At 32.7% G+C, this 14707-nt stretch overlaps 1 protein-coding gene across 4 annotated transcripts in view; it reads right to left on the bottom strand.

Moving 5' to 3' along the window:
- ADAMTS6 (ADAM metallopeptidase with thrombospondin type 1 motif 6) overlaps positions 1-14707 on the bottom strand; it is a 128272-nt gene that overhangs the window by 41293 nt on the left and 72272 nt on the right. For all 4 annotated transcript variants that reach the window (XM_039364932.1, XM_039364922.1, XM_039364907.1 and 1 more), the window contains 2 exons: positions 12510-12656; positions 9934-10075 (listed from right to left, as the gene is read on the bottom strand). In XM_039364932.1, coding sequence (XP_039220866.1) covers positions 9934-10075; positions 12510-12656 — 289 coding nt within the window. The remainder of the gene's footprint in view (positions 1-9933; positions 10076-12509; positions 12657-14707) is intronic.

Raw genomic sequence — 14707 nt, forward strand, 5'->3', positions numbered from 1 at the left:
TACTTTGGCCATGGTTTAGTAAAATCAAACTTAACTGAACTCAGGAGTGGGAAAAGTGCCTGCAGTTAATAATCTGCTCAGGAAGTCAATCAGATTTTAAAACATCTATCAGGTTTTTTTACTACCCTAGTAGATTAGATTTTGCATTAGTTTAATTTGCACATAAGAAGATTGATTACTTTATATTGTTATATTAAATAAAGGGAGACTTCATTTAAGAACACAAGAAGAGAGAGTCCTTGTTTAAGAGATATTTTTGCTTTTAACTCCAAATACGTAAACAATACTATTCGTAAAATTGAATATCGTAAAAATTCAATTCAATTGAAAACAATATTCAAAATTACGCATCTGACTTGAGAAGAAAAAAAGTTTAAAAATTTATATTTTACATTTCACAGATAAAAATAAACATTAAAATAGTTATTATTAGATGAAACGTTTAATATATCTGTTTTGATTTTCTTTAATTGTTAAGAGAAACACAGGATAATCAGGTATCTTATTCAGTAGTGGAATTCAAATATGTGAATGATCGGTTCTCTGTGTGGATGCCGCTTCTGGAAGTCCATTCTGGGCCTGGGCAACAAAAAAACAGCTACCGGTTCTGACAAAGTGGTGTGAACTGGCTGAATCCCACCGCTGATCTTATTGCATTGTGTGAGATAATAAAGCATTACCTGTTCTTATTTATTTTTACCTATTACAATAATTTTAACAACTAAATTGCTGATCTTACTCACATGCAAGATACAATTCTAGATACTGTAGCTTCAAGTGGTCATTAAGTGACCAGTCATAAGTTGATGACTCTCTGTAGAATAGGAAGCATGCATTCATATTTAGGTTATTCAATATGTTTTTTGCCTGTAAATTAATTATACAATTTATATTCTAACACATGTTTATATTAACAATGAATTATTACATTTGTATCTCAATTATATCCTTTTGTTCCCTAATATACTATTTAGATTTCTTCCAAAACAAGATTTAAAACAATACTTTTGTGCTGACTTTGCCACAGATACTTCACATTGCATTATTAAAGATATTACATTCTTGGATAGTTCTTCCTCACTTTTTCCCCTTCCTATTCCAGATATTTTTTTTTTAAATAATGCATCTGCTTGTTAAGACATACAAACATTCCAAAACATTTGGAAGCATGAAGATGAATTTAAGAATTACTTCAAACATCATAACTGATTCTCCATTTCTCTGTTTGCCCTGACCTTAGATCTGAAAATTATCTAGTTGCTCTTTATGTAATGATAAGTGGAATAACCAGGGGAAACTGGTAGAAGAGACACAGCTTGCAGCAGGAATGCAGGCAGGGTAAGCATCTCAAAAGGAACTCTCCCAGATTTCTTAGGTTGTAAAAGGGATAGGTGGGGGACAAATGTACTTTCATACTTGTAAGATTGGTGTCAGTCTTGCAAGCTAGACCAGACAGGAAACACGGCCAGCTGAGCAAATTTTACTTTATTGTAAGTTTACATTAACAAAACCTAATAACAAAACCTTCTTAGCTGCTTGCCTTTCCCTTATTCCTGGTGTGGATTAAATTGCTTTTTATCTGATTGTTCCCTTGACTAGTCTCTTCTCACTATCTCCCAAGGTCATTCCCATATACTATTACATTTTATATAGTAATTAGTTTTTAAATCTTTTAAATTTGTACTGAGCCATCTTGAGCATGCTGGAGATGGAAAAGTAGGACACAAATGAAAATAATAAAGAAATAATAAAAAAGTTTAAAAAAATCCTACCTTAAGGTATGTAATTTTAAAATGTTATTATCTTTTATATTCTGAATAAATGTTTTTTTAAAAATCTGAATAAATCTATCAAAAATCATATATCAGTATAAACCAGGGGTAGGCAATCTTGGCTCTTTTATGACTCATGGACTTCAACTCCCAGAATTCTTGAGCCAGCCATGCTAGCTCAGGAATTTTGGGAGTTGAAGTCCACGAGTCATAAAAGAGCCAAGGTTGTCTACCCCTTGTATAAACCTCCCAAATATTCTTTGGAAAGTCTCTCCAGAGTGAGTTGGGTTCCATTGCTATAAATCTTGTTAGAATTTCATGCAGCAAAAGTATTTTTCTAGGATTTTTTTTGTAATATGGACCAACAAAAAGGCTATTCCAGAGCTAATGAAAGTATCAGTTAGTCACTTATAAATACGATAAGTTTGTGATTTACATCATTGCTGAACTGACAACTCCTGGTCATGAGTAAGTTCAGTGCTTAGTAGATATTGTAAGAATATTGTAGAATAATTAATTGGAAGCAAAATATAAGTTGGAATTCATTAAATAGTACAAAGAATATATTCTTTAACATATGAAATCAATGTTTACTAGGATGTTTTCATTTTATAGCAATATTAACAATTTTATGTACATTTTTGGAGAAAAGACAAGTTTAGAAATGTTTAAAATAATCATTGTGATTTTCTTTATGTTTATGAACTTGTATTCCCTAAATTGAATACCCCAAATTTGATTACCTATTATTGTACCAATAATAATTCATTTAATAATCTACTATGAAAATAATCTGAATAGCCTAGAAAGATGAGACCCAGAATGAAAATGATCAAGAAAGCTTACATTTTCAAATTAATATTGTGATTCACCATTGCCATTCTAAATAATTTTATTCTTTGCTATTTCCAATGTCAAGCAGAAATTCACTCACTGTCTTCAAATAGATCTTAATCCTGTTCTCTGAGTAATTTAGTTAAAAATTGTTGTCCTCAAGGAAGCAAAATTTGAAACCTATAAAAATCAGTTCAAAATCAGAACCTGCATTTGTGCATGTAAAAACAAACATTTCTCTAAGAAATATGGGCAACTGTAGTCAAAACATAAACTGAAGTTGTAGCCTTTCACAAGATCAAGACAAGATAGATCACAACCTGTAACGGTGTATCTTAGGGCTCCATGACTTCAGTTTGGAATTCGGAAGCTTGTATTTGCAGTAAATTAAAGAAAGCTGAACCCATCTAGAGAAAAAAAACAGCAAATCAAATTATCTTCTTTTTGCTTTTATGTTATATATGATGGACCCTCTTTTCATAAGTCATGCAGAATTTTACAAGTAGGCATATTAAATAATCTCTAAAGTTCCTGCATAATATAAGTAATATAACAAGACCCCTCCATTTATTATTTGTATGATGTACAACATGCTGTACTATTTCCCATATATACATTTTAGCATAAGTGAAAAAGATGTACAATTTTTTTATTCACAATATTAAGAAAATAAGAAGAGAAATAAATGATAAAAACATAATATCATTGGAAAACTATTGCAGTTTACTTTTAAAATATTTTAAAATATTCCTTCAGTATATGCTAATCTTTAATATGCTGCACCTCTTGATGAGCATTTGTTAAAACAGAGCATTAAAAAAATACTTGGATATTATATTTCCAATTCAGAGCTGCAAAAATATCCAGCTAGTATTTTTCCACCCTCAATTGTTTCATGCTGTTAATTGTGTTTTATATATATGAGGGTGAATATTAAAGATATATGAACCTCAGTTAGATTCAGATAAGCACCCAAAAATCACAAATCTTAATGCTCCATTTTCATAAATGCTCATTATGAAGCGATGCAGCATGTTATCAATTCATACATGCTGAAGGTTTTATAGTATCTAATTTAAAATTCCAACTATAAAGTAAATCATATTCTCATCTTATTTTCCTATATATTGGGTGCTTATCTGAACCTTAGCAAATCTGTGTATCTCTCAGCTTTTCCTTTCTTGGCCCTGACTTACTTTAACCTTCCTCAACTGTCAACTAGCATCTGAGACTTAGCCTGCATTATAAGCAACCAATCTTGCTATTGTAATCCAAACTGATATGATCATTACCCAGACTCTTTTTTAAACCCTCAAACAGCTATGCAGTGTATCAGTAGACCTGATTGGTCCTTTTAAAGATAGCTAAGACAGAAGCAGTAATGTAGACTGAAGCTCTTTAACACAGTCCTAAAGTTCAGAGGCAGGAAATAAAAGATAAATAGGAAAAACTACTAGGTATCATCAAAGAGAAGTCAAGACATAATTTTAATTAATACAATAATTTTAGTAGAAACAGATTTCAAAAATGGATCTATAATCGTTTCACTATATAGAACTGACAACAACTTTTCCAAGAAATTGAAAGCATTAACCAGAAGTAAATAATGCAAAAATCTAGGCTCTCCATACCACTTGTATAGGGAAAAGCAATGTGACAATTTTTTCAAAGAGTGGGAGAAATATTGGCTTCAACTTTATTAATTACAGCTAACGTGAAATGTTGGTGCAGGTTGCTGCATTGACAATTTCCCTGTTAATTGGGTAATTGCTACAGGCCAAAGAGCCAGTAATCAGTAGAGTAGCAATATAAAATATATTTCTCAGATGCTCATTTGTCCTTGATCAGTGGAAAGAGTTTGTCTTTATGTTTCCTTCATCATCTAGAACCATTTGGCCTTCCTTTATCTTAGATCCCTTCTAGAAATCCCTATTCCAGCGTCACAAGGTCCTCATAATTCTATAACACCACCAAAAATCTGGCCCAATAATCCAGATATCAGCACTGATTTCATCAAAGGAAATAATTTCACAATCAACTATGTTCATTTAAAAGGTATCAAGTAGCTTATAGGAAGAAGGGAAGTTACAAAAATATGTCATTCCTTGTTCTATTTATGAAAATGATTCAGTAGTAGATTGGATATATCCCTATGTTTATTTTAGAATATATCCATGTCTATCTACTAGATGCAAAATTTTGGATGCAAAATTTATAATGTTCTCAGTAGCCACTGAAGCAAGAAATATTGGCCAATAATATCTTAACTGAACATCTTCAACTTCAGATGCTCTTTTGCTCTTTTAATTAAAACTATACAAAGCTGTTGTGTTTTAGATTTCTGTGCAGTCATTTCTCCTTTTCTAAATATTTGATTCATGTAAGACTCTATAAGAAAACTAAAATCCAGATGCCAGGAATGCTTCTATCAACTCAAGTATAGAGAAATATGGAAATAGCCTTTAAAGAAAAGATATAGCAGTCATTACAAAAACATCAGCTTAGCCATGAAAAGAAAGAGGAAGTGAAGAAGAAATTCAAGTCTAACCTATCTTGATTCTCTTTAGTATATAAAGAAAGTAAAGTAAAACTAAGATTTTCAATAAACAATTCAGCAATAAATTAAGTTATAGTAGTTCCTGTGGAACTATAGTAGTTTCCTGTCCTAGTGTACCTCAAATGGCTGACAAATATTCAGCAGTTTTCAGAATATTTTTACTCATGTTAATTATGTTTTCAGGACTAGCATGCATCTCCATTAATAGGCTTCATAATTTCCCTTTCTTAAGTGGCACTATTGTACTGATTTGGAATTTATAAACACTAACAAACACGTATAAAATGCCTGACATTATAGATGGTTAAGGATTAGACTATATTTCTGATTTCACTATAAAAATATGTATGCTTACAAAAAATATACCTGGAGCTAAGAATAATATATAAAGATACACACACACAACCTGCCAATGGCCTATGAAAAGTACTATAAAAGAATTGCGAAATAGAAATACCCAAACTCTGTTGCAACTTCAGTACTAATTGTAAAGAGTTTTACAGATAGTCAAAAGTACTATAACAAGTCAACCATATGCGTAACGTACTTAGTTCTAAAAATACATTTCACATCTCAACTTTAAGTTTGTAAATGTGAAACAAGCAAAAACAAACACATTTGTTCTAAGCCTGATCATTCTGAACCCAATTTTTCTTTCTTCCGTTAACACACTTCAATCTTATGAGATCTATAATCAGGATTTTGTGCCAACCTGAAAAAAGGATGCTGTTTAACCAACAGCACCTTGTGCAAAGTCAGAACAAGGTTCATCTGATTTAAAATGCAGAAGAATACTTTGTGAGTATGCAGGGCTTTTTTTCTTATAGAACGCCCAGAATAGAGTTCCGGCACCTTTTTTGGATGGAACCTTGTAGGGTAGGCAAGGTGTGTGAGTTCCAGCGCCTTTTTTTTTTTTAAGAAAAAAAGCACTGTGCGTATGAAATCTGAAGTAATTCTTTCATTTTGTTTTTGAAGTGTGCACGCACAAGCCTAATGAATTACATGATATAATATAACATAGATAGGCTACAGTTTTTTATTTTGATGTTTTGCTGCATTAAAGTCATTAATTGCATTCTTCAAGATATCATTTCAGTCTGTATTTTTTTAGAAATTTATAATCGGCAATATAGCAGTTATAGCAGCAGTGCTGAAAGTACTGCTTGGTCCTCAAATCCCTAAATCCTGCATCACTATCCAACAAACAGCAAAAAAAGGAAAAAGAAATCATGAATATTAACTAGTCATGGATTCAGGTTAATCAGACATGTTATAGGTAAATGACCTTATGTATTAAACTATTCTTCCTGGAGAAAAAATTAACTATGTGGTTGCTGAGAGACAAAAACAAAGTGATTTCCTGTGTTTCCCTGAAAATAAGACTGACCCCAAAAATAAGCCCTAGCTTGATTTTTTGGGGTGGGCTTCATATAAGCCCTACCCTGAAAATAAGCCCTACTTATTTGCTAAGACATGAGGTGACGCGAGGTGGGGGAAGGGGGAAGCTTCCCCACATTCCCCACACCCACTTACACTGCCACATGGCTCCTGCTGCTGTTGCCTCCACAAATTGCATTGTGCCGCCATTGCCGCCATCATGAGTTGTGTTCTGCTGCTATTGCCACCACTGCAAGGTGCAACCTGTCACCATTGCCACCCCAAGATGCATCCTGTTGCTGTTGCTGGTGCTGTGAGGCGCATTGTGCTGCTGCAAAGTGTGTCCCATTGCCGCCGCCAGCAACAGCAGCAAGACATGTTTCGCTGCAGCAGCAGCAACAGCGGCAGAACGTGCCTCGTGGTGGCAACAACAGCAACAGGACACACCTTGCAGCAGCGGCAGCAATGGCAGGATGCACTTGTGGTGTTGGCAATGACGGCGGGATGTGTCTCGCGGCGGCAACAATAACAACAGGACATGCCTCATGGTGGCAGGGCATGTCTTGTGGCGGCGGGTGGCAATGACAGCAGGATGCACCTCGTGGCGGCAGCTACAACACAATGGGCCTCGCAGTGGTGGCAGCAGGAGCCCTGAGGCACGGTAAGCCGATGCAGGGCGGATAGGGCAGCTCCTGGAAAAAAAATAAGACATCCCCCAAAAATAAGACCGAATATCTCTTTTGGAAGCAAAAAAATAAATATAAAACCGGGTCTTATTTTGGGGGAAACACGGTATGTAATTGATCAACTGTTTTCTATGACGTTTTCATAGATAAAAGATCTATACAGCGATTTTACAAGAAGTGAAGTTCTAGTTACTCTCAAAAATTATGCTTAACTAAAACAATCCCTGGCAAGTTATATGATACAGTATTTTTTATTTCTAGATGTCTGAAATAAACTGGGTATGTGATTCATTTGACTCAATTCATAATTCTTTTATTTAAGAATTCATATGCTTGTAGAAATCATTTTGTATAGTTAAAATAAAAGCTGAAGCAATAAGCATAAGAAAAGAAGAAGCAGCAGGTAAATATTCAGTTTAAACGTTCATCAACAACTTCTAGTATACTGAAAGGGCTTATTTGTTTTAATTGCATCAGATGGATAATAAAGATTTTGTCTGGGACTAAAAAACAAAAAAGTTGAAACCAGGAATGCCTTCTCAAGGAAGATTGCATAGCTGAGAAGATACTCTGTTATAGATATAAGCAATATTGCAGATGAAGACATGACATTTAAATGGGGCAATTAATCTCTGGCCTTAATTTGTAGGTAGGAAGAGACTGTTTTTTATACTTAGATACCAAATCATTTAGATGTCAACATATGCAATTTGCATTGGCATATAAATGAATAAACAGCTACTAAATCCTTTCAAGATGAGCAAGATATGTTATGAGGGAGCTGTTCCCATGTAAATTCTAGCCATTGTGTTTTGTGCTGATACTTCCCAATTCATTTTAATAAAACAGTATGTCATTTCGAAATAATGAATAATGTCAAAACAAGAAGAACTCCAGGAACTGACAACTAACCTCCATCCTAAGTATCACTTATACCTTTCAGATAGGTGGACAGAAAAGTTGGAATAGAAACATAGAAAACAATAGCTGGGGGAAAAAAGGCATTGGTCCTTGTCACACAAAACTCTGCAGAAAAAGAATATAATGTTTTCTATCCAACTGTAGGGAAACTTGGAAGAAGGTAGCTATGTCAGCCTACAAATATCCAATCAAGGCAAGTCACCATTCTACCGTAAGTTGTTTTTGTACCAATATTAGTTAAGAATTATCTTTTTAATCTCTTATTAGTTTAAAATTAGTTAAGAAGGGAAAGTGGTATAGAATTTAGATCCAAGAGAGCACAATACTTAACAGTGTCAATCTAGAACTTGGGAAATCTAGTTTAGATCACAAACTATGCGTATCACTGGGTAAGTCTGTACAGCTATGAATTTTGAAATCTTACTTATCTCACAAAATTGTTGCAAAGATATAATCAGATAAATGCACTATTTGAGAAGCTAATGAAAAGTCTGAGTTTATTTCTCAAAGATAATATGTACACTGCTGATTTTTCAATGTCAATCATACCTCAAAGTCAAATGACTGCACCTTTCTATTATTAAATATACCTAAAATGGGATAACTAAGCAAAAAGAGTTTATGAAAGTATGTGGACCTCAAGAGAAGAAAAACAGAAACAGAAGTAAGTAAAAGAAACTTAAATAGAAACAATACAGGCTTTTTGTTGAAAAAATCAAGAACTAACAGTTAGTCAGCCAACCACAAAAAAACTTTTAAATCTATTGCTATATGAATTGCCAAAATTCATCCCAAGAATAATATTGTACTTATCACCCTCGGGATATTAAAAATGAATTCCTTTTGTACTGTGGTTCTAAAAGAAGTGATTATTGCAAATGATTAGGTAAATTATTATATGTAGTTTTTAGACCCGACAAAACACTATCATTCAAAAAATATTTTATTTAAAAAGTATATAAAATAATATGTAACTTGGCAACAAATCTACAAAATACCATTTTAATACCATTTTCATATTTAAACCCTACTGGTGACAGAATCATTGTAAGTGATGCTTTAGCTTATAAAAACCACTAAATGCTATTTCAAGCTGTTCTTAAGTATTAGTAAAATAACTAAAAGTTTATTTTGTGTTAATGATTTTTTTATAACCTTACTATATTTGGATGTTGGTTTTTAATGCATGTGGAAGCCACCCAGAATGGCATTTTCAAAATAAATAAACAATTCTTTTATTAAAGAATACAAGGGATGGAATATATTCATAACCCAACTCAATTATAATAATGTAATAATGAGTTTAATAAACTCATTATTGCAGTAGTTAACAGTAATAATGGTAATTGTCATAATCACTAATAATGCCATGAGAGAAAGCAAAAAAGTATAATACATAACATAATTAAAATTGTTTACTATACAAAATCATTTCATATTAAAGAAAGATGTATCCTGAGGTTTGTACTTAAACATATTATAACTTTGTCATTAGCAGCATTTCTACAGGTAACTGTTCTGAGTTAGCTAAATTTCTAAGATCATCCAACTGATTTTGAGGAAAAATGCTCAGTTCAAACATTTAGGTATAAAATACATACAAACAACTCAAGCAAAAGATGCAGCATAAAAAAATTGATGTTCCTTATTTGAAACAATAATACAATCAAATTACTAGTAGAAAACTACAAACACTTATATGTTAATAAACTTTTATGTCAGGATGAAATATATGTAAGTGACTACTTTGGACAGTTAATATAGTATAAGGATTTAGAGCTCTTACCCCGTATTTACACTGGCGTGATGCAGCTCCATATTGGAAGCGACATTGTTCATCAGCATCATACACCTGACCTGGGGCCACCACAGGATAAAGAAAATCACGCTTCGGAGGTTCATTATCAAGGCAAGTACCACGGCCTGAACTGTCCAACAAAAAAAATCAAGAATACTATTCTTTAGTAAAAAGGTGAAAGATTTATATGATCTGAAGACAAATCAAAGTCCTAACTATATTTACAGCTATGTAAATACACGTGTATTATAGAAAATAGAAATGCTTTCCTATTATGGATCATTACTGCATAACTTCTCATTTGCAAAATATTTATAAAAATGCTATTTTGTGTACCCCTCAAGAATGTCATTGTATATCAATGATTAGGAGTTCACCGAATTTTCTTTTTGTAGATAACATCAGGTAAAATTACTTTGCTGAAGACCATCAGTGAATTCATGATCAAGCATTGAACCCCTACCTTAAATTCCATATTTCCTCCAAACTTTATGCAGTCTAAGAAAAGACAGTTTTAAAAATTCATTTATAAGTGCAGATTAATACTTCTTAAATACTTTCAGCGTTAACATTACTTTTGTGGACATTTCTTGAATAACTTCAGAAAGTATGTGTATTTATAGTAGCTACAGTAATTAGGTAAAAGAACTCAGCATATATCAAACTTATCTCAATAGATGATTGACCTAATTCTTCTTTATTAGGTCTAGATCTAGTTAAATAAAGGTTTATTTTATGAACTTAAATTTTAAAGACCATTTTAACCATAAATAAGACAAAACACATATACAAACATATCTTTTTGAAGAATGCAGAGATCTTCCTACATAAGAATAACTAAGTCAGAAAACTATTTCATTTGAGGCTCAAAACTAAACCCTTAAAAAAAAACATTTCACCCATATATTTATGCAGACACATCTTGTGGCCACAAGTCAAATACACGTAATGTACGAAGTAATTAAAGAAAGTTCTGAATGATTGCCAATCATCCATCTGACCCCAAAATCTTGCCATAACAACATGAATGGAAATAAAAATAGTTTTCAATCTATAAATTATTTATAACAGAAATGAATAATAAACTAAATGAACTGTTAAAATTAGTTCCTCAAGCAATTGAACATTTGGAGGCCTTAGTGGTCTCTAAGCTTGGTTGTTTGCTTGCGGATATCTCATTACCCGACTACATAACATAAGATGTTGGGTAATGTGATATCTGCAAGCAAATAACCACGTTAGAGAACAACCTATTGAACTATTAAATATTCTCTTCTATTGGAATATAACATTTCTACAATAATTCTTTCAGGTGACATTTATTTAACTGCAAAGGGTGAAAAAGAAGTAGTGATAAACCAGGTTCAGGTACACATATAACATATTACTCAACTAACCAGGGATCTGATACAACAATCTACTTTTGAGTTACAGAAATTGGAGCCAGGGAATATTTTGTTAGGTAGCAAGACTGAATGAAACTAATGGTGCTCCACATCCATTAGGATTTTTTTTTTTACAGTAACATAAGTTACAGCAAGTAGGGGAAAGTTACATTTTGTTGTCGCTATTATTAAGAATCTTAAATTCCTAGTGATCTATAAAAAGGATCTAAAAATAGATATAAATTTATCTTTTAATTAATGTCTACTAACTAACAGAAGGGCAAAACATACCTAGCCATCAATTTTTTTAAAAAAATGAGTTCCTGGGTATTCTTTTCTGTTTTTCTTACTAAGGTTATCTCCTTTGCTTTTTTTCTTCCTCTAGTCCTCCAATTTTGACTACTGCCCTGCTCACTCTTCATCAACCACCCCAGTATGTTTTCTTCAGCTCTATTTCATCCTTTCCTGTCTACCCTGCCTCCTTCACCTTTTTCCTCCTTCTGTTTTCTTTTATTACCAATCATAAATGTTTAAGGAAAAAAATGTGTGTGTTTTTAAAACCCATGATGTAATTTGGGCTTCTGATCCCAAAGTATATAACACCTTTTCTATTATTTAAATAAATTCAATTCTGTCTCCCAAATCAATGCTTAATTAGAAATATTTTCTCCAAGCATATCCTTTCTCAAACATCATAGAAAAAGTAGAGACTTTTGCTCTGGCCAAATCATCACCATCATCATCTACAATGCTAAAGTCAAATGTCATTTAATCATATGAATGAAGTAAACATGTTAAATAAAAAGGCAAACAAGTCTTTCATAACATGACATATGAGGTCTATATATAGTGAGGGCAGAATAAGGGAACAATGACATCCAAGACCTGAAGATGGAGTTCTTGCATAATGATGGGCAGCACCGTCAATATTAACACTTAATATGTTCATCCTAAATGATATTTGGTAGTGATTCCTGTTTTCTACTCCATTCTATTTTCTGATTCTGTACAGCAAAATAGTACGAGCAAATCTGACAGTGCTGATCATCCACTTTGCATACTTTTCTGGATTGGGGCTTATGACTACATATTCTCTAGCATTATTATTCACACTAGCAAAGTATAAATATGGCTGAATCCCCCCCACAGAATTTATAATTGCCTTGAAATAATACTTACTCCAAAAAACTGGTGATATAATCCCTACTGCAGGTTGACCACGAAAAGGGGTTGGTGTTTGCTGTAATGTGAGCTGCCATAAGTTTTGCTGCTTCATGACCTTTGGTTCCACAAGAATTTCCAATTCCGTCATGGTTCATACCAAAACTATCAGAAAGAATAAGGAGAGAAGAGAAACTATTGTTTTTATATGAAACAGCAAATGCAACAATACAATATAAAATTTCATATCAACTGAATACTGAAAAATGTTCTGAGGGAATGAGGTACATAAAGGGATATATATATAAGTTACCGGTACATATGAGAGTTATTAACACAAAATTATTAGCATGTCTACATAGTTCATTTCACTGTACATGTTTCACCATATTGACAGCATAATCCTATCTGATTTTGTGCCAACAAAGATTACCATTTTAGAATCTTTACTTAAGGACAAAATAAATAAAAAAATATAAAGCGGTTAAAAGAAGATTTTCAAAAAAAACCTAGATAATATTTCATATTAATTGAAACAATATACATCATTTTTAAATTATTCAGAAGTGCCTTTTTTAAAATAGAAGAATAGTCTCCTCCACTAGAAAAGGTAGCAGGAAAATACTCATTGATTCTAACAAAAATGTATGTATGTATTTTTTACTGCTATTTGCCGTATGAAGGGCAATTTTTTTTTTCAAGATTGCATTCCCAGACATAACAGTCCCAAATGCATATTGGCTTCCAAAACACTTGACTTTAACTTTTTAATAGAAGCAAAACTGGCAGTGTATTGAATGTCATACAGTATGTATTATTTGGTCGCTTCTTTTGTTTCAGATGCATTGAAGTAAATTGGACTACAGCAGTAACTCAAGGATGTCTTCCTTTTACAATTTGTCATCTTGTTCTAATATTTGAGATACTTTAACACAGTCATTAATCATCAAGTTACAAATATTTCTGCTAGATGTTATTCCACTCTCATAAGTGTTATTAAAATTGGCTGAATTTAAACGTCATAGAAAACAATGGTTTTGTAACAGAAACATAGTTAAATCCTTTCCTTCTATTATGTTTTCTTGCTGAATACTTGGTTTTTATCACCAGAAAGCAAATGGAAGTATGACTTTTCTAGTTCTCCTTGCTAGCTTTTACTTCCACTGCCCATAGTCTCAAAACTGTGGTTTGAGCTCATTGTTTTGCAGTAGTTCTGGTCTTTGGAATAGATGCCATTAGTATGCTGAGGACACCAAATCTAGGGCTCTCTGCCTTCTAATGTCAAGGCAATCAGTACCCTTGAATATCAATATCAATAATGGGCTGGATAAGATATAACATATCTTATCCAGCCCATTATAAGATAAGATAAGATAAGATATAATTACTTCTGCAATTAAGGTAAAGCTTGATCTGGATGGTGGCCCTCCCACAGGAAGATGTACTCTGCAATTAGAAGAGCACTTTTTCACCAACTATCACTGGATTTACAGATGGCAGCTGTGGTAAGGAGCATATCTGAGCTATTATGACTAGGATGCTGTGAGCCTTCCTGGACTGGTCAGACTTAGTGGCAATTATTCATGTCTTGATCACAATCTTCTCAGCTACCCCACTATGCTTTATGCATTTTCAACAATGTCTACAAATTGTAATTGGTGAAAAATGCAGCAGAAGACAGCTGACTAATGTAAGATGTAAGTCCCATGATACTTACATTAAAATAACTGCATTGGCTAGCAATTGCTTAATGGGCACAGTTAAAAGGATTGGTGTTAGTCTTATGAGTCTAAATGACTTAAAGCCTAATTATCTGTGGGACTGCATCTTCATTTATGAAAATGCTCTGGAATTTAGATCAATAGGATTGTCCATTCTGTTAGAAATTTGATCATCATATATATATATATGAGAAAGGATCTTATTCTTTGGATCTCTTTAATATTTAAGGATATGCTCCCTAAAGAGTTATGTTTGGCTCTTAGATATGTAATAAAATGTATGTCTTTCACCAAATTTCTAATTGTTGGTTATTTTAATTTTAACTGTACTATTTTGTTATTTTTAAGGTATGTTTTATATAAGCTATCAAGAATGTTGGAATAAACAGAAATATGGGACATAAATGCATTAAATAAAGATCCTTCATATATCAAATTAAATCCTTTCTCCAGGCATAAAATACATATATACATACATACATGTACAGGAGAAAA

This window comes from Crotalus tigris, unplaced genomic scaffold, assembly GCF_016545835.1.
Source record: "Crotalus tigris isolate CLP2741 ecotype Arizona unplaced genomic scaffold, ASM1654583v1 scf7180000017592.2434428, whole genome shotgun sequence".
NCBI lineage: Eukaryota > Metazoa > Chordata > Lepidosauria > Squamata > Viperidae > Crotalus > Crotalus tigris.